The 21,799-nt window shown below is 44.2% G+C and overlaps 1 protein-coding gene across 1 annotated transcript in view; it reads right to left on the reverse strand.

Annotated features, from left to right (window-relative positions):
* Positions 1–311: 311 nt before the first annotated feature.
* Positions 312–21,799, reverse strand: part of LOC127635939 (melatonin receptor type 1B-B-like) — a 28,856-nt gene continuing 7,368 nt past the window's right edge. The window contains exon 2 of the mRNA XM_052116241.1: positions 312–1,335. Within this exon, the coding sequence (XP_051972201.1) occupies positions 488–1,335 (848 nt within the window). The 3' untranslated portion in view covers positions 312–487. The remainder of the gene's footprint in view (positions 1,336–21,799) is intronic.

Raw genomic sequence — 21,799 nt, forward strand, 5'->3', positions numbered from 1 at the left:
AAAAACACAAATACTGAAGCAACCACTTTAAGCAATCAACCATTTTGTGGTGACACTTATGGCTCACGTGTCGATTTGCATGGTCTTCAAGACTCATACCCCGGTCCTTTGCAAGTGCAACTCTCTATCAGTTGAGCTACCATACATACTACACACGAACAAGCTTGTAGTTGTTTATGCAATGCAAATGTTAAAATATATTGCCTTCCAAGTCATGCTCTTTAGTGAAAGTTATAATGTCATAAGATTGTGTTGTGTGAGGAACAGAGCGAAAAGTAAGTGTTTAGGATAATTTGTCATTTTATCTGTGGTATGTGTGAAAGGGAATAAAAGTTGCAGTTGTAGCATCTCTAGTGTTCATTTCACCTTGATATGTACAATGAGGCACATGAAAAATAATTTAGCAAAAATGTACATCTAGTAATGTGATTATTTGAGGCCTGGTTGCTTTTGTATCAGTTAACAGTGATTTTGTTGAAAAGGTGAGTCACTCGTTGTTGTTGATGGCAGGTGAGTGTTTGCTCCTTATGCCATCCGTGGCTGCCTTGGATGTCTCAGTCACAAACCTTCGAGGAATCCACACCGAGGTTACAATCCGCATGTACTCCTTACGAAAGTTCCTATTAAGGAGTCCATAAATTATGGCGTTGAGGCAACTGTTAAAATAGGCCATAAAGTAGCTTACCACAAATAGCCACTCTGGAACACGTGGAGCCATAACCTCAGGGTCAGTGGCCACCACGAGACCAATGAGATTCAGTGGAGCCCAGCATATCGCAAATAAAACGAACACCACGAACATGGTGACAAAGTTTCGCAAGTCACTAGGCCTCACTTTGGATCTCTCCTCGCTCTTCACTTTCCTCCTCACCTGTATCACTAGCACCCAAATCCTCAGGTAACAGAAGGTCACCACAGCGATGGGCACCAGGAAGTGGACCACAACCACCACGACAGTGTAGGAGCTGCTGGCAGTCTGAGTGAAGGTACAGGAGTAAACCCTTGGTTCATAACTCAATGAACCCACAAAGAAGTTGGGGAGAATGGCCAGAACAGTCAGGGCCCAGATGAGGGCCACTAGTAGTAGCGTGTTACGGAAGCTGTAGATACGTCCGTAGGCAAAACTGTGACAGATATAGCAGTAGCGGTTGATGGCGATGCCCGTAATGTTGAAAACAGAGCCAATTACGCTCAGGCCCATTAGGAAGCCACTGAACTTGCACTGGGTTTCTCCTAGAGACCAGCCATCATGGAAGATTGCATACAAAGCCATGGGGTAGGGATAGAAAGCCACCACCAGGTCAGCGAAAGCCAGACTGACCACAAACACATTGCCTGTGTGAAAGAAAGGGAAAGAGGAAAAAACTGAGAGTTGTGCTTGTTAATGACACTTCATACTCTATGCCACAATTTGACACTTTCACAACATGACACTGGCACAGTAATTGAATTTAGTTATACAAGTAAACCCATATGTGAACTGAATTTTTGAGAACCATAGAGAAAATGAGCGAGGAAACGAGAATGACAAAGCTACAGACAGAAAAGGAGAGACAACAAATAAATCACATCAACTTCAAAAGCCCTGGATCCCAAGAGAGTGTAAAGCCTTTGATTACAGTGTGACAGAAGAAAACACATTACTCTGTTAACAATGCATTCTCTTCTAGTCTCTGCAACTTTAGATTCATCTCATGCATGTTCTACTGCTTTAAAAGTTTTGTTATGTATATATTTATTATGTAATTTTTCAAGCTAAACAGTCAACATCTCTTACTGTGGCTCATTAGATGAAGTTGTAGGCCATTGTATAAACAGTTGACCAAGTAATCAAATTAGCATGGAGTCCAGTGTAACGAACACAAGTTGAGACAGTCACAATGTCGAGGTAAAACTGCTTTATTAATCAAAGCAGGCAACAGTACAAAGGGCAAATCCAGAGAAGCGTAGTCAAGCGGAGCGTAAGGTCGAAGCCGGGAAATCAGTAAATATCAAAAGGGGCAAATCCACAGAAGAGTAGTCCAGGGGAGCGTTAGGTCGAAGCCGGGGAATCAGAGTATATCAAAGGGGCGAGACAAGCGAGAGGAAAAGACAGGGGATACTAGGGGAACACTAGAGCTGGCAAAGCGAAGGGGTAAACTAAACAATAACCAACAAGAGTGAAGCGAAAGGGCAGCGTATAAATAGGGGAAAACGAACAGTGCAGGTGAAACTAATAATCGAGTGATTGGGACGAGTGCGGGTGAAACTAATACTCTGATGATTGTGAGCGAGAGCCAGAGGGGGCGGATGCAGGTGAAACTAATAACAGAGAACATGCACGCTAATAAGGGGACTGTGGAGTTAAATACGGGACGAAATGGGCAAAGAAGAGGTAAAGGCAAAACGGGACAAGGTGAATGTTACATCCAGAAATGCTTACATTTTGTATTACTTCTTTAAAAATTTTGCATACAGAAGTTTGCTGTGGATGCATGCTGGTAAAATGAGGTACAATTTTCATAATGTGATTTGTGAGTGGTGGTGGCATAGTGGGCTAAAGCACATAACTGTTAATCAGAAGGTCACTGGTTCGATCCCCACGGCCACCACCATTGTGTCCTTGAGCAAGGCACTTAACTCCAGGTTGCTCCGGGGGAGATTGACCCTGTAATATGTGCACTGTAAGTCACTTTGGATAAAAGCGTCTGCCAAATGCATAAATGTAAATAAATATTATGAAAACTGCACCCAAAAATGTCATAACAGAACAGTAAAAGAAATGTATATTTTCTATGAAGAAATGTAAGCCTGTTTAAGGACCATATACAACATACCTGTATATATGGTCCTACAATAGGCAACATCTCCATCCACCCCGTAGCCCCCAAATTATCTTTACCTTAATAGGTGTTGATGCAATTCCAGTAATAATACAGTATTTCAAAATACAGGAATCAATATTTTATTTCATGTTTTATTATTAAGGTTTTCATTAAAGGTAGTACAACATATATTACTTAAATAACATATAATTGTCTTTTGCATTACAGTAATGATAATTAGATGTATTTATTTATTTTGCATTATGCAAAATAATGTAAAACATTTTGAAAATGTGCTAAATTATGATGAAAATAATGTCACAGTACACAAAAGCTTATTGGTCCCATAAATAGGCTTCTTATGTTTTATGTAAATTATAATTTCTTATTTTTTTTATTTTGATTTTAGGGTGAAATGTGACAGAAAGTTCATGATGGGCTTTGTAAGATCCACCCGTAAAATATCAAATAGATTTAACAAAGTCATAAATGGAGAACATCTACAAACATGCACACATTTTCCTCACAGCTTGTTAGTCCTCTTACTTAAATCAACAGTAACTGCAGTATTGCACCACCAAGTTCTCAGAGTAGCTGAAGTAATATAAAAGCTAGCGAAGAAAGAAACACACAAGGAAGGTATACCCTTACATTGTCTGCAAGTCACAGGATTGTAGCGTTAACAGCTTCATTGATTATAATAGGAGCGATCCAATCTTCCCAACCTTTCCACTGATTAAATAATTATGAGCATCTAAATCACAATACACTTCCATCTCCTCTCTTGTGAACAGAAAAGGCATTCTGTATCAACAACACGTCTGGATATATCACTTTAGGTAAGGATCCGTTAATTACCTCATTGTTTATTTTCAGTTTTCACACACATCTTGTTTGTTCTGTTTTAGCTAGACTTTAAAAGTTCCCACTAGTCATTTAATTTTGACAGTTCTGGGATATAAAAATGCTGCAATCGGAAATGCTTTAGGAACAGACATGCGCAGTAGCATTCTAATTCTAAGTCCTTTAAATTGTCTATAGCAACCAACCATGCTTGCTTTCAACATGATCACACAGGAAATCGACATGCTGCTTCCGAATGTTTATGAACCCTGAATTGACCCCATTTTGCTGAATTATTGATAAGCAGCATCCCTCATAAGACTTTTTTATTTTTTTCATCAATTCAAATGTGTTCAACTTTTCCTCTGGTGTTAATGAAAGTAAGTTGCATAAGCAGCCTCCGAGATGTGGGTTCTGGTCCCATGGAAACCAGGAAGTAGTCGTATTCATATTAACAATGTTGATTGTGAATCAGAGGTTTCATTTACACACTAAAATCTAATTTTTACTCCACTGACGCTTAGGTTTGGAATTAGAGTTTAGGATAAGAGGTAGGGTAAATAAAATAGCAGTTCCCCTTCTGTCGCTCTCTCCACGTTGTGTCAGAGAAGCAACACTAGGGGTCTCTCTTGAGCGCCGATATTCACATCTGGACTATGAAAAAAGGCCAATGAGAGTTGGCAACCAGTATTTGCATGTCCCGCCCCCGGACATACGGGTATTTAAGCGGCGCAAATACGGGAGTTCATTCAGAAAATTTCTTCAGAGCCGATGGTCGTGTCTGCAACTGCTGCGTGCACACACCGAGTTCCTGTTATCCCTCTGCTGCATGGTGTTGGATTCTACTGCGCACAACAGCGGCTTTCTCCTGTTTGCACGGCTGTGCATTCCTGACCCTGGGCGCATCGACAGTGCAGATTTAAAAACTCTCACGAGTTTTTTCCCTAAAAGAGTGATTTTATTTAAAAGATTAATTTCCTCTAAAAGAGCAAAACACAGCGCGTTGAACGTCCTTTTAAGGATGCGTCTTTATAAAGATGCCCTTCCGCCCCTGTGTTGTTTCTGGATGCGGTAGAGTGCTCTCTGCTTCCGACGGCCACAGGCGCTGTCTCGTGTGTCTGGGGAGCGATCACACCGAGGCTGCGTTTGTGGATGGTTCATGTTTTCACTGCGAGAACATAACCATGACAACGTTGCGGTCGCAGCTTGCTTACAACCGTGAGCAAGCCACTCCAGCCGCCCCCCGTGTCGCTCCTTCTTCCCACGGGATTGAGGACGATGCGGCTGGCGATGGAGGCGATTTGGGGATGGCAGCGGGTGCAGCTCCGCCGGGTACGCCCCCTCAGACCACCCGCGCCCCGACACGCTCGTTGATTCCCGTCCGTGCTCGAGGTAGCGGTGACTCGCCTCACAGCCAGTCGGCCGACCCTCTTGCGATGGAAGCCGATGAGATCGCAGCGGCATCGGAGGGCGGGTTATCTGATGCTGAGGACTCCCCTGGGCTGCCGCTTTCGGGCCTGCATGCCCAGGCTGAGGCCGACACACAGATGACGAACATGCTTTCCCGGGCAGCCGACAGCGTGGGCTTGGATTGGAACCCTCCATCCTCCCCACAACCATCACGGCTCGACGACTGGTTCCTGGGGTCTGGGCGCCGCTCACAGCCTCGCCCCCCCAGTCCCGTTTTTCCCGGAAGTGCATGACGAGCTGACGTCTTCGTGGAGAGCACCCCTCTCCACTCGTCACATCGCCACAGGCTCGTCCGCCCTCGCTACCATCGATGGCGTAGCGTGCCATGGGTACGAGGCGATTCCCCAGGTGGATAGGGCGGTTGCGATCCATCTATGCCCCGGTACCCCTACCACCTGGCGAGGTCGCCCCGTACTCCCTTTCCTGTAGCGCAACCTCCTCGCTGACAGCGAAGGCCTACAGGACACAGCGAAGGACGCGCCGCTTCCGCCCTGCATGCCGTGGCCCTCCTGCAGGTCCACCAAGCCAAGGCACTACGCGACATGCACGGGGGTGGCCCTAATCCCGACACGCTGCAGGAACTGCGCTCAGTGACCGACCTCGCCCTGAGAGCGACGAAGGTCACAGTGCAAGCACTCGGGCAGGCGATGGCCACGCTAGTGGTCCAGGAACGTCAACTGTGGCTGAACATGGTCGAGATGCGTGAAGCTGACAAGACTCGCTTCCTCAACGCCCCTGTCTCCCAGTTCAGCCTCTTCGGCGACACCGTCGAGGACTTTGCCCAGCAGTTCTCCATGGTGAAGAAGCAGACGGAGGCCATCTCTCACATCATGCCTCGCCGCAAGCCTGCCGCCACGGCCCATGCCCCGCCTGCTCGCCAATTTCGTCCTCCCGCGGCCAGAAGGCAAGCGCCTGCTCCACCTCAACCCGGGCCCAGCTCTCAGCCCCAGCGTCGAGCAAACCGCGGGAAGCGCACGCCCCCTGTCTCATGGACCCCCTCGAGGACCCGGAAGGCTCCCAGGCGCTCCTGAGACAACGCACCCACAGCCCAAGACGTTAGCTCCGGAGGTGGTAAGACCGATCCGTCCCCCGGTGGAGGGCCGGGAGGAGAATCCTTTGTTCTTTCATTTGCCGCACCCCCTAACACGGGCTGCAGTACCCAAATTCTCAATAAAAGAGCTATTTCCTTTGTCTCTGGGGCACATGGCCCGCAAATGCCGTTCTCACGGCACTCTGCTTTCAGGCCTCAACAGTCCCGGCTCCATGGACGCGGTGTCCCCGCCTTCAGCGCCACGACTGTTCCCCGGCCGGCCGGTTCAGACGAGTCCAGAGGACGCCAACATCAGACCTCCTCCTCAGTCACGAACCCGCCCCCTGCCGGGTGCGCGGAGCAAGGTAAGTGCTTTGAGTTCATTCTCAGCACCAGAGCCTCGGGACGCCACGTTGCCTCCTGACGCCGCGTTACCTGTTCCGCACTGCTGCGAAGCCCCGCCGGGTACGTCCAAAAAACCCGTCCCCTTGGTGCCCCTAGCACGGAGTTTAGAGGCGTGGCTTTCACTGCCCAACCCGTCACGCTGGCTGCACCGGACCATTCCACTCGGTTACGCAATTCAGTTTGCCAGGTCTCCGCCCCCCTTCGTGGGCGTACATTTTTCCGCAGTACACGGCCAACATGCCCTCTCCCTGCGTGAAGAAATCGCCTCCCTCCTCCCTCCAACCGAAACGAAGAAGGGTTTCTACAGCCCTTACTTCGTTGTACCCAAGAAAGGCGGCGGCTTACGACCGATCTTCGATCTGCGAGTTCTCAATCGGACCTTGTCCAAACTCCCGTTCAAAATGCTCACCCAGAAACAAATTCTATCTGGCGTCCGGCATCTAGATTGGTTCGCAGTGGTAGACCTGAAGGACATGTACTTCCACGTCTCAATTCACCCTCGACACCGCCCCTTCCTAAGGTTCGCGTTCGACGGCCAGGCGTATCAGTACAAAGTCCTCCCCTTCGTCCTGTCTCTGTCCCCTCGCGTCTTCACGAAAGTCGCAGAGGCAGCTCTTGCTCCGCTCCGAGAAGCCGGCATATGCATACTCAATTACCTCGACGACTGGCTCATACTGGCCCACTCCCGAGAGTTACTATGTGCACACAGAGACCAGGTGCTCAGCCACCTCAGCCGTTTGGGGTTTCAGGTCAATGAGGAAAAGTGCAAGCTCTCCCCGGTCCAGAGCATCTCTTTTCTCGGTCTGGTGTTAGACTCATTCCCAATGACAGCACGTCTCTCCAACGAGCGTGCTCAGTCAGTGCTGAAATGCCTCGCTTCCTTCAAGCCAGGCGCCATGATCCCGCTAAAACATTTCCAACAGCTCCTGGGGCATATGGCATCCTCCGCGGCGGCCGCGCTGCTGGGGTTGATGCATATGAGACCACTTCAGCACTGGCTCCGGACTTGAGTCCCGAGACGAGCATGGCACCGCGGCACGCACAACATAAAAGTTACCTCTGCCTGCCGCCAAACCTTCAAACCCTGGACAGACCTCTGCTTCCTAAGGGCAGGAGTACCCTTGCAGCAGGTGTCCCGACGTTCTGGTCACAACCGACGCCTCCAAATTGGGTTGGGGCGCCGTATGCAACGGGCGCGCAGCCGCAGGCCGGTGGAACCGAGGCCCGCTGCGCTGGCACATCAACTGCCTAGAGCTTCTGGCTGTTTTTCTGGCCCTGCAGAAGTTTCTCCCATTAATTCGTAACAAACACGTCCTAGTCAGGACAGACAGCACCACGGTCGTAGCCTACATAAACCGCCAAGGCGGAGTACGCTCCCTCCACATGTCACAGCTCGCCCGTCGTCTCCTCCTTTGGAGTCAGCAGCGACTCAAGTCACTGCGCGCCACTCACATCCCCGGCAACCTCAATGTGATAGCGGACGCGCTGTCAAGACAAAGCTTGCCCGGCGGAGAGTGGAGGCTCCACCCCCAGTCGGTCCAGCTGATTTGGGACCGGATCGGCAAGGCTCAGGTAGACCTGTTTGCCTCCCAAGAAACCTCCCACTGCCCGCTCTGGTATGCCCGGACAGAGGCTCCCCTCGGGGCAGACGCGTTGGCACACAGCTGGCCTGCGGGGCTGCGCAAGTACGCATTCCCCCCAGTGAGCCTTCTTGCACAGGTGCTATACAAGGTCAGGGAGGACGAGGAGCAAGTCATTCTGGTAGCCCCTTACTGGCCTACCCGGACTTGGTTTATGGACCTCACGCTCATCACGACAGCCCCTCCCTGGCGGATTCCCCGGAGGAAGGACCTTCTTTCTCAGGGACGGGGCACGCTCTGGCACCCACGTCTGGCCCTTGGACGGGATGAGGAAGATCTAGCCGGCCTACCACCTACCGTCATAGATACAATCAATCAAGCCAGAGCCCCCTCTACAAGGCATCTCTATGCTCTAAAGTGACGTCTGTTCGCGGACTGGTGTTCTTCCCGAGCCGAAGACACGCAGAAGTGTGCAGTTAGGTCAGTGCTCGTGTTTCTTCAGGAGAGGCTGGAGAGGAGGCTGTCCCCCTCCACCCTCAAGGTGTATTTCGCCGCTATCGTGGCCCACCACGACACGGTAGACGGCAAGTCTCTTGGTAAGCACGACTTAATCGTCAGGTTCCTAAAAGGTGCCCGGAGGATAACTCCCTCCCGGCCTAACCTGTTCCCCTCCTGGGATCTCTTGGTCGTCCTTACGGGCCTCCAGAGACCCCCCTTTGAGCCGCTTGACTCAGCTGGACTCAGGGCCCTCTCTCTCAAGACTGCCCTGCTGATCGCGCTCGCTTCCATCAAGAGGGTCGGGGACCTGCATGCGTTCTCTGTTAGCGACGCTTGCCTGGAGTTTGGTCCGGCAGATACATTCGTGATCCTAAGACCGTGACCGGGCTATGTGCCCAAGGTTCCTACCACGCCCTTCAGGGATCAGGTAGTGAACCTGCAAGCGCTGCCCCGGGAGGAGGCAGACCCAGCCCTTTCACTGCTGTGTCCAGTATGTGCTTTACGTATTTATCTGGACCGCACACAGAGCACCAGACGCTCTGAGCAGCTCTTCGTCGGCTTTGGGGGACAGCAGAAAGGGAATGCTGTCTCCAAGCAGAGACTCGCCCTCTGGGTTGTCGACGCCATTTCCCTGGCTTATCACACCCAGGCCGTGCCCCCCCCTTGCGGGTCCGAGCTCACTCCACCAGGAGTGTTGCGTCCTCATGGGCACTGGCTAGGGGCACTGCTCTAGCAGACATTTGTAGAGCAGCGGGCTGGGCAACACCTAACACTTTTGCGAGATTCTACAATCTCCGAGTTGAGTCAGTATCGTCCCGTGTTCTCTCAGGTACCGAGCCCGTAGAACTCGATGGCACGCCAACGATCTGACCAGGTGAATCGCTTGCACCTAGCGCCCTTCCCCCTAACCAGGGGAAACAGTGCGCCTTCATTCCCAGGAGATCTCAGGTTTGGGACACTGGTCGATTCCTCCCTAGCCCTCGTGGGTCGCAGTTCAGCGGAGGAACTCGCTGACCCAAGCCACTGCGGGTACCGTAAGCTACCCTGTACTGGTATAGGTGCTCCACAGGTAAGGCCTCCTTCGGACTCCCCCTGTGTGTAACACCACGGTTCTGTCCCCTCTGGCTGAGCTGACTCCGTGTTTCCCTTAGGCAGTCATGGCTGCCTCGGCTGCCGTGCTGTATGTTCCCCCCTCTATAGGCTGGATCCACCACCGCACCGACTTTTCCACATAGGCCCTAAGCAGGCCTCTGATGGTTTTGCCACTTAAACTTGCCTCCTCTCTCGGGTAGGCGTGGCCTCCGCAGGGTCTTCTCTGCCCTGAATAAGGGCTAAGACCCCCTTCCCTCAATGCGTGTAAGGGCCCCGGCCTAAGTTGTCCTATGCGAGAAACCTAGAGTGAAAAGAGGCCCGGCCAGGCTTGTCCCGTTCCCAGGTTGGCGGCCACCACCTTGTTCCCCTCCAGGGTAACAATAAGGAATCCTGATGGCTTAAATGGGGCATTGGGGAAGGGTACGTGCAGACTGATACAGTTGGTCGTCCTGCACGTAAGAATACCTGCTCGCTCCTGTATCAGCGGTTCACGTACACGGCTCAGCGCATGGCGCTTTTATAAGTGGACCCCTAGTGTCGCTTCTCTGACACAACGTGGAGAGAGCGACAGAAGGAGAACGTCTAGGTTACGTATGTAACCTCCATTCCCTGATGGAGAGAATGAGACTTTGTGTCTCCCCTGCCACGTCGCTGAGCCGAGCCACTGTTTTTTTTTCCGGCTCCTCAGAAAAATCCTGAATGAACTCCCGTATTTGCGCTGCTTAAATACCCGTATGTCCGGGGGCGGGACATGCAAATACTGGTTACCAACTCTCATTGGCCTTTTTTCATAGTCCAGAGGTGAATATCGGCGCTCAAGAGAGACCCCTAGTGTCGCTTCTCTGACACAACGTCTCGTTCCCTCCATCAGGGAACGGAGGTTACATACGTAACCTAGACGATTTCCCCCATATTTTTCCCAAATGCCAAAAAGTACATTTTCGACACTTCTGTGTTGCATTACAGATCATAGCCGAATATTCTCTTCTTTTCACCACTGTGGCCTCTTCAAAGAAGTTGAAATGACACTGACTTTCTCATGCTCTTTTCATCTATTCCAATTCTTACACAAAAGCAAGAAGTCTGTAAAAGGATAAACACAATAACCCTGACCTACCTGAGCCCAACCTTTCTTCTCTTCTCAACCAGAGCTTTCATCTCTTTTCTCTCGACTTTTATCCGCAGCCTCCATAATTCAGCATGAGATGTAGCATACTCAACGTCACTGTGCTGTTGTGTTCAATCAGCCATAAGTGAAAGTGTGATGAAATAATGTACAATGAGGGATACGGCTGTCATAAATGGTGTATTTGTGTTCACATACCCGTGATTAGCATGCATATTTTTTATCCCAATGTGTAAAATCTCAACAGACAGTTAATGCTTGAATTTCATGCATGGCACAATCTTTTTATAATCCTATAAAAATGATTTGTGTATAATCATGAGATAATTATGTAGAATAGAGATGTGGTTATAGATTGGAGCTGAATAAATTCTACCCAGTAGGCAAGGGAAATAAGAATTCACAAATGCAGCAAGATATAAAATGAACAATAATCATATATGCACACATAAGAGTGTATGTTTTTGTATTATATTTTAAAGGGGCAGTATGTTAATATTCTCACTCTCTATCTCTTGCTCTCTCAGTCTTCAATATCAAAATAGGGCAATTACAAAAGACAGCTGGCAATTTAATGGGTGATGAGCCTGTGTTTGTGAATGAATGTATAATGTGTGTGTGTGTGTGTGTGCGCGCGCGTGTGTGTGTGTGTGTGTGTGTGAGACAGAGAGAAACACACAGTAATCTAGTTTAATATGACGTAAAAATCGAGATGCAATGTAAGGGAGTGCCTTTCGGTTCCACACATCCACATTCTCTAGATTCAATATACTATAGAGTCAAAATTATACTCATAGTTAATGGAATATGAATAGAATTTAATGACAGATGAAGAGTTAGAAAGAGAGACAGAGAGAGGAAAAGAAAGATAGAAATTACATCTTTCCTTCCCTCTCCTTTGATGACAGATTTGGAGTAGTTACAGTGTGAAGGAAAATCTGCCAAGGAAAACTAGGGAGAAAAGGGTAAGTACTGTAAGAACAGAATAATAATAATGACTCCTTACTTTAAGAACAGAATAATAATAATGACTCCTTACATTGCACTTTTTTAAGCACTCATAGTGCTTTATATAGTATAGGGGGAATCTCCTCAACCACCACCTGTGTGCCGCATCCAACTAGATGATGCAACTGCAGCCATAGTGAGCCAGAACGCCCACCAAACACTAGCTATTGGTGGAGAGGAGAGTACAGTGATATGGCCAATTTAGGGATGGGGATTATTAGGAGGCCTTGATAGGTAAGGGCAAAGGGGGGGAGTTTTGGCCAGGACACCGGTGTTATACACCTACTCTTTATAAGGAGTGCCCTGGGATTTTTAATGACCGCAGAGAGTCATGACCTAGGTTTAACGTCTCATCTGAAAGACAGTTTGTTTGTACAGTGTAGCGTCACCATCACTATACTTATGCATTAGGACCCACACAGAACGCAGGGTGTGCACCCCCTGTTGGCCTCCCTAATACCACTTCCAGCAGCAACTTTAGTGTTCCCCAGGAGGTCTCCCATCCTGGTACTGACTGGCCAGACTCAACCCTACTTTGCTTTAGTGGGCAACCAGGCGAAAGCTGCAGGGTGATATTGCTGTTGAAGTCTTATTTCATGTCCAGGGGTCATTACAGATGCACTGGAACAGGGTCAGAGAGGGTTACAAAACCCTTGGGGTACAGTATAAAATAATACATGCAAGCCTTGTTCACCTGTCAAACTCTATATGCTCAGAAAAAGAAGAACTACAGCTGTAAGAGGCACAACACTCTCGAATCACGATGTCCACGAAACAGGTGGCCTTTTTTTGTCTTCCTTGCGGATCAAGACAACCTTTACAAATGGAATTTGCGAAGCCCTGCCACGTACAATAATACATATTGAACCTGAAGTTTCAATTAACAGCCTCACAAAACAAATCTATTTAATTAAAGAAATACTAATAATAATTAAATAAAATCAATAGTATGATCAAATCATTGTGAACATAAAAATAAACTAGGGGTTTTCCATCATAAATGTAATATCAGAATTATACCAAAAGGTTAGTAAGTTATAGCTACAACATAGAGAGAAAATTAAGCTAAATCATCAGCAGAAATACATGCAGTCATTTTTGACTCTACTGATCCATGCAAATCCTTGTTTTTCATTGTGAATGAACTGCTGTCCGTGGTGCTGAAATCAAATTCCAGTCGTCACATTTTGAATGATAACTCACATTAATTTTGCCAATTACATATAAAGATTGTCAAGAATAAAGAACATGTCAAGTTAAAAAATGACAGATTAATAAAATATGACAGTTGTGGCGCTCTATTTCAAGTGTGATTAAATGAATGAGTAAAAGCATTAATTTGAACCACTCCAGAAATCAAAACACAAGAAGCTGAGCTGACTGTCTAGCGAGCTGTGGGGTGAAAGAAGTGCACATGATGACCTTGTTAGCAATATCTTTTCATTATTATTATTTTTATTATTATTATTATTATTATTATTATTATTATTATCATCATGTTTTTAGCTTTCTATTGTACAGGAAAGTAGAGCTAGAAATTATTCTCACAAAACCTGTCAAGAAAATGTCCTGGTCCTATTTCATCCCAAAATCAGAAAGGAATAAGAAATTATATTTTACATATAGAAAATTAAGCCTTATTATGGCCAATTTTACATTGTGAAAAAATATATTATTATTATTATTATTATTACCTCAACACAAAAAAATATAATTGTACAACTATATGCAAATGTAAATACAATTTAAAAAAAATACATTAGAATATATCAGTTTGATTTCCTATTAAATATGACCACAATATTTTCTTGACAGGTTTCATGAGAACCACCTACAAATTTTAACTGTAATGGGAGAGAGGTGAATGGATGTGGGAGATCACATCAAACCTGCATTCCCATGCACTACCAAGTGTGCCTCAGCTTGGCTGCAACATTTTCATAGTTCTATTAGTAAATCTAAAATAGGTATAAATATTTTTTAACAATGTTTTTGTTCCATTTAAAACTTCTTCATTTGGCCTCTTTTAAGAGAGAAAGGTGATCCACGTGTAAATAGAGGGAACTGAACTTTAGATGGAAGCTTCCATCCTTGCTGAGCATGGCTTAAGGTTCACTTGGAACTCAATTCCACATAAGTCCACAGAAGTCTAATTATGCAGGAGAATGACCTTGTGGAACTTTGCATGCAGCCAAATGTATGTGTTTATTAGCACAGCACCTGCACTGCTGGTCATAATTGATAAAAGTCAATAACACATGGAAACCCCTCTACTACATATGATTAGGGACAAAAAGAGAAAATCAATGAATTCAGAAAATGGACAAGTACTGAAAATGAATACCAAACCTTGCGGTTGATACAGTATCTTTCTTTGTTCAGTTTTTCACCAACCAAATACAATGACTACAAATGTAACACATGTTTCTATTTGTGAGTATATGCACTACCCACAATGCCAATAGGTGACCTCCATTTTATAAGCATTTGTTTGAGCAATTCTGCTTCTAAAAATGTATGTTTATGGCAGTTCTCACTTGTAAATATGTCTGACTTGCCAAAAATCAAATAAATTCAAAAGAATAAAATAAAAAAATCAAATAATAATAATAATAAATAAATAAAATAAAAATTAAGTCATATCCCAATGCAAGATTTTCTAGCCTTTTCCTAATTTCTTCACACTGGGTTGAAACTTGTCATATTCCCAATCATGGTTAAGAAAGACAACACTTATATGACAAATAATAACAATAATAATACAATAAAAAATACAAATATAATTTGGGGAATTTAAGCTGCCTTTGATTACAACATTTCATCTTTTAAAAAGCTTACATCAGTAAGGAGCTTAACATAAAAGTGTAGCTTGCATGTTGCAAGTTTAAACCTTACCCTGTCAAAAGTTTAAAAACGTACTGATAATGACCTTGTCTGTCCTGAACAAGTATCGGGATTTTTATACTGACCCCAATATATTACAATATCCAGCAGCGTGAAGAACTTGGGTAAAGCTAAATGTCCGAGGAAGCACTTTTCTGTTCCTTTGAAGTGTGACATATTCACAGGGTAATTTCATACAAGCTAGAATATGGAAATCACATTATATGCTTGTTGCAACTTTTGGAAATGCAGATGAGGATGGTGACAGGTTTTGTGTTGAATTTTTTTAGGCTTCTACATTGTGGCAGGGGCCTAGTCCTAGAGGTCATTGGAACTAGAAATTATAAAGAAATATTTAAAAAACTGGACTGAAGACCACATGAAGCACTAGGGGCTAATCATAATTGGTACCCTGAAGCTTGTACTCTCAGTGGCACCACTATTGTGCCCTTGAGCCATAGCTATGTAGCTCAGTTGTGGTCCCCTTTTTTTCAAAAGAGAGTGTGTGTTCTGTGCTGTCTCTGTGATTTTGATACCACATGAATGTATGAAGTGTTATCTCAATACAACATATGCAGTGTTTGAGACATGGCCTGGTGGATCATGGATGTGCTCTGACATGTCATGTGGTGGTGGTTATGTGCAGTCAGCCCGAGTTAAAATCTAGTTCAGCATCGTAAGCCTAAGTAGATCGTAGAATCCATCTTGTGATTCATCTTAGTTTTGTGCCCCGTTTCCAAAAAGCATCCTAACTTAAGTAGTACTTGAAATGCTCATAGATTAACGAGTGCTCTGGATTACTCGTAAACCACTAAGAACATCGAAATGACACAGATTTATGTAGACCCCTACAGGACAATTGCAACATTACACCTAATACAATACCTATAGCTACACTTTATGCTCATTTAATATCAGTATACATATTTATGTATACAATTTATTGTTTTATTATTTTTAACTAACAAGGCTAATATGAATAATAATAATAATAATAAAATGCATAAAATGGTTAGTCAATATTGAATGAACAGATACATTAATAAGCAAACAAATAAAAGTTATTTGTGGTCTAGTTGGTAACAACAAAGTTGTGGCATGATTGTTGCAGGGAACAGTAAAAATTACAATCAGAGAGAGAAGGAAAAAAGTAAATAACTGCAGTGCATGAAAATCGTCTGTACAGTATATATTCTCCTCATGCTCGTCTCCTCTTCCTCTATGACACTTAAGGGCACACTTGCCCGCACCACGCGTTGTGTAGTACCACACATGTTGTGTAGCATTGCTGTTACTGTTATCACTTTTGGGAGTAAAGAGCAGATCTGGTGAATGTCCCTAAAGTGCAGTTTCCACACGGCACTTTATTTTGTGCTCCACAAAAACACAGTGAAACTCGTTATATTCAATTAATGCTTGTGATTAGCAGGACCATACACAGGGTCTCCGCTGTCTTCAATGATCTTGGAAGCTTTATTCTCGACCTATACAGCAATATTTGAAAACGAAATATTAAAATACACATATGATGAACGAAGCAGTGATTGTGTAAAAGAAATATATCGTTCTGCATAAAACGATTGCAAAGCAAAATTCAATTATGTGGTGAATTACATATTTTTATATTTCCATCAAGGTAAATTACAATTATGTACAATGAAGTTGCAATGACGAGCAGCACTATATGGTCACATTTCAGTACTTTCCGTTTATGGACAGCATCTCTCTTAATTAGTACTTAAAAGTGCTTTCTTGCACGTTCATGTTAAGTGTAGGGAATCGCACATAAAAATAATGAACGTTCGTAAAATTGCTCGTAAAAAATGCCCTTAACCAATAAGATCAATTGTTATTGCGAAACGAGGCCCAGGTAATTTCCAGATCCCACACAGTTTCCTTTTATTTCACAGATGGATGGATGGATGGATGGATGGATGGATGGATGGAATATACAATAAACGTCCAGCTCTCCAATTATTAAAACAACAAAATTACTCTTTTGTACAAATTCTGTTCAAATATACAAATTTTGACATATTCAACTGAATGTATGAATAGTATAAGAATTTCACCACAGCAAGGACACCTGTGCTTTCTTCTCTGGAATCTGTTTGCTTGTTTATTTGTTTTCCAAAGTTTAACTGTTGCATGATATTATTCTCATTCTGCAACACAAGCGGAACAATACCTCCCACCGGCTTCAAACCACACCAGCTTCTCTGCACCCACCCGTTATCAGTCAGCCCACTTCGAGACCAGTGTTCCTTCCAGCCAGTCTATTACATCATTCAGTGATCTGAACAGTCAAATAAAAAACAATATCCTTGTTGCAGACCTCTGTCAAAATGTCAACATGTTGGCCTTTGACTCCCTCCAAGTAAATCTGATGAGTCATGGAGCAATGTAAATAAAATGTCTCAGATTATGTTATGTAACTGCTCACAGCAGCTTGAACATCAGAAAGGTTCAGCTCTGGTTACATCGGTGTAATTATTTACATGTGAATTGGTGGTGTTAATTGTGTTTGTTTTTTTTTTTTTTTAAACTGAATCTGAAGACTGTGGATTTTTACTTTGTGCTGATGTACAAGCTTTGAATGCTTAAAAGTGCTTTAGGCACTCAGAGGCGCACTATTTTACCTCAGCCGAGGTAAAATAGTGCGCCTCTGTTCCTAGGAGACCCCATCTTCGGGTCGCTGGTTGACTCCTCCCTAGCCCTGTTGGGTCCGCAGTTCAGCGGAGGAACTCGCCGACCCAAGCCACTACGGGTACCCGAAGGCTACCCTGTACTGGAATAGGTGCTCCACAGGTAAGGCCTCCTGCTCGGACTCCCCCTGTGTGTAATTCCACGGTACTGTCCCCTCACGAGTGGACCCCCGTGTCTCCCTTAGGCAGTTACAGCTGCCTCGGTCGCCGTGCTGTATGCTTCCCCCCTCTACGAGACTGGATCTACCACCGCACCAACTTTTCCACATAGGTCCTAACAGGCCATGTGATGCATTTGCCACTCTTTGCCTCCCCTGCCGGGTAGGTGTGGCCTCCGCGGGGTCTTCTCCCCCTGAAAGAAGGGCTAAGACCCCCTTCCCTCAATGCATGTAAGGGCCCCGGCCGTAGTTGCTCTATGCGAGAAACATAGAGAGAAAAGAGGCCCAGCCAGGCTGATGGCTTGAATGGGGCATTGGGGAAGGGTACGAGAAGGGGAACGTCTAGGTTACGTATGTAACCTCCGTTCCCCGATGGAGGGAACGAGACGTTGTGTCTTCCCCGCCACGTCGCTGAGCCGAGCCACTGTTGTGGCCGGACCATTTCCGGCTCCTCAGAAAAATCCTGAATGAACTCCTGTATTTGCGCCACCTAAATACCCGTATGTCCGGGGGCGGGACATGCAAATACCGGCTGCCAACTTCTCATTGGCCTTTTTTCATAGCTCAGAGGTAAATATCGGCACTCAAGAGAGACCCCTAGTGTCGCTTCTCTGACACAACGTCTCGTTCCCTCCATCGGGGAACGGAGGATACATACGTAACCTAGACATTTTGTCCTAACTCTAAGGTAACATCGTATGTATTCTTCCCCATGTAGGCAAGCCCAGAATGCAATGTGATGAACTCCACCAAATTCAAGATGGTGGACAAAGCGAGAGAAAATGTATTATAAGTATAGATATAATCCTAAAAAGTATAAATAAATAATAGTTTTATATTATTCAAACAGACTATTTTTCCCAAAATGTGTGTGATGTGCATATTTCTGGTTATTAGAGGTTTCTGTCGTTTCTCTCACATCACCTGTATTGAAATCAGTTGCGAGTCGAGTCTCGGGCACAGCACGTGAGGAGCGCTATTTGAATGATCCACGGAGCTGCCAACTATAAATAGCTTTCCAAATTGGTCTCTTATTTATGAGAATCCATTCCAGTTAGGTTGCTACCATAAAAGACAGCTGCCAATATAGGCATGAGACAGTGAAGCTAAGTTTTGGAACGGACCCCCTGTTTGCCAGATAAAAGTATGGAGGTTTAATTCTAGGGCTGCTGAGAGTGGGAGTAGGCTAGCATCTGGAGGCTTACTGTGGTCACAATCCTGCTTTCCTAAAAATTAGTTGTTGAGCAAATCACTTAACTCTGAGTGGCTTCAGGACAACTGTCAGTGCAAGATCTTAGGTTAAAAGTGCCTGATGAATGATAAATCCTGATATCAGGGATGCTTCTTTTAAATTGGACAGAAACAGAAAAAGTTGGCATATTTTTGTTTCATGGCATTCAAATTTAAATATTTTTCAAAAAGTTAGATAGGACTCACTGAGGCTAGTGTATTGAGAACAGACTGTCAGAGACAAACAGAACCTATCATCAAGTAAACCTGAAAGTGATGCTAAACCTCTGTCTACTATTTGAACCTCACGCAGAGCGAAACAAGCACTGGATACATACAGATTGGTGGAGATTTTTTTTGCCTCCCATTAAATTTCAAACTCTTCTCTGGGCAAATTACATTTGTTGATACATCAGAAAGGACAAAACTAGAAATAAAAAATAGAAAAGTGAAAGAAGAACTAAAGGACACCAACAAAGTTGAAATGTGAATTCACTCATGACATGCTCTCAACAATGCAAATTATTCAACTGCCTGTCCATAACCTTACATCTTCTACACATACCTGTCTAGAGCATATGAGTACATACATTATTCTGTCTTATGTCTATGGTGTATTTGTATACATATTGTATTTTAACTTAATTTTATTATCCTATGTCTTGTTGTTGTATTTCTTTGTGTGGACTGGAAGCTCCAGTCACAGAAGACAAATTCCTTTTGTGTGTGAGCATAACAACGCTCTTTCTGATTCTAAAATTCTCTCGGTACCACTACAGTCTAGCTGACTGAATATGATACGATTTTTTAAACTTGCCTAAATAAAACAAAATTCAACTAAATTTAGAACTCTTTCATAGGGAATGCAAGTAATACTGTGAAACAAAATCACTTAACATTTACTGTTCTGCAGACAGAGGAATTACAGTTAGGTTTTACTACATGATCACACAGGGAATCAACATGTTACTTCTGAAAGTTAATGTAACCTGAAATCAACCCCATTCCGATGAATTATTGACAAGCAGCATCCCACATTAGACATCTTTGCAGAAATTGAAGCACAAACACATTTCCCTCTAGCTCAATCCCCAAGACTTGGGTTCTGCTCCTGTGCAAACCAGGAAGTAACTGCTTTCACATAAACAATGGTAAGTGCGATCTGGAGGTTGCATTTTCTCTCTAATATTAGATGTATACTCTACTGATGGTTATGTTTACCAATTGTTTTAGAATTCACAGTGGGATCAGTCTGTTCTTTTCCGACATCAGTTTCCGACAAGAAATTATCTGCACTCAGCCACACTGCAGTCCAAAAGTTTAATTTCTGTTCTTTGATGTTTTTAAAAGTGCCAGAAAAATCTATGTGTTTAACGGCACATTAAACTTTGATGCTTATGGAAACAGCTTTTCTTCCCTGTGATGAGGGATTTTCATGCACTGAAACAGCAGATGGGCTTCTTCCACTCTTAGCACTTTTAAGACAGTCAACAGCCAGCAGTGTGCATAAAAACTTACAGCTCCCAATTATTCCTTACTCACTCTCTATCCAAAAAACCCAAGGGTCCTTACAGTTACATAAGTTTCTTCTTCTAAACAATCACAATGCATTCATGACAGATATAGAAGAGATAGGGATAAGAAATTGGAACTGAAAAAGAATTATGCTTAATCACTGTCCATGGTCCTGAAGTGGGTCAGAAACATGTAATGAGCAACATTTTAGAAATAAGTAAAATTATCTTTGGTAAATGGGATGTAGATGGTGCTGATTGCTGATGCTGCTTGTGGTGATTTTTCTCTGAAGGCTTCGACTCTTCAATCACTTTCTCCTGTGTGTGTCAGGCAGAGGTGTTCCACACTAGTGCATGACATCAATACCCTGCTGTGTTTCAGAGGCAGGTGGTGAGGACATAGTTCAGATAGTTATACCACACTTACACTGGGCACAAATGCAGAGACAAGAAAATAAGAGGGAAAGACACACATAGAGACAGAGAGAAGTGTAGAGAAAAAAACAGATACACACCTTATATGAGAAGCACTGCAGACACTGAAAGGCTTTGAGAGATATGCGGATGGACACTGACCTAATTTAGGTTTAATCATGCAAAGCCTTGTGGCTGTGAAAAAGCATAAGCACAACATTTCCCCTAACACAAACAGAACACGATTCAAGCAGAATATTTCTCTGAAAATGTCTTGAAAAAATGGTTGACCCAATATTGAAAATATTGGGTCAATAAAGTAGACTTTTTCTTTTGTTGAGAAATAGAATGTTCACTCTGTTCTTTTCAAATCAATGAAAGCACAATGACCAGGGGCTGTAAAAAAGTAATTAAAAAGGAGTCCATACAAAAATTATAATCCATAATAAAAAGTAAGATTATACTTCTGATTACTATTTTAGTTGTGTAATTTGTAATCAGTACTTGATTACATGATTACACTCTGTATGGAATTAATTTAAGGTACTGTCAAAATGTAATGTCACTGGCAATATAATTTTCGCAACCTGCTAGTCCCTGATTAATGACAGCATGTATTTTATGAAAAAGAGAAGTGTGAACATTCTACAAAACTTCTCCTCTTCTGTTCCATGGAAGAAAGAAAGTCAGTTTGGAATTATGGTGAAAGTACAGTTTGTAACAATATGAGGGTGGGTAAATGCTTTTTAAAATCGAGTGAATGATACAAAATGTTCTGTTTACAATATTCTGTTTAAATCTTGTTCTGTTTCTGTATAATTTTTGGGTGAACTAAATCTTTAAGTAAAAATATTCATCTGAACCTCGGCTATTTGTCATTTAGCAATCAATCACATCCTCTCCAAAGTTTTAGCTGTGACGAAGCAGGCGGAGAATGAGGATCTAGGCACAGCAGTTTATTCAGAAACATAAAGAAACATAAAGAAAAACTCAGAAACAAGCAAAACAAGGGAGACCTGGCACAGAGCATCAAAAACAT

Source organism: Xyrauchen texanus, chromosome 43, assembly GCF_025860055.1.
Source record: "Xyrauchen texanus isolate HMW12.3.18 chromosome 43, RBS_HiC_50CHRs, whole genome shotgun sequence".
In the NCBI taxonomy this organism is placed as follows: domain Eukaryota; kingdom Metazoa; phylum Chordata; class Actinopteri; order Cypriniformes; family Catostomidae; genus Xyrauchen; species Xyrauchen texanus.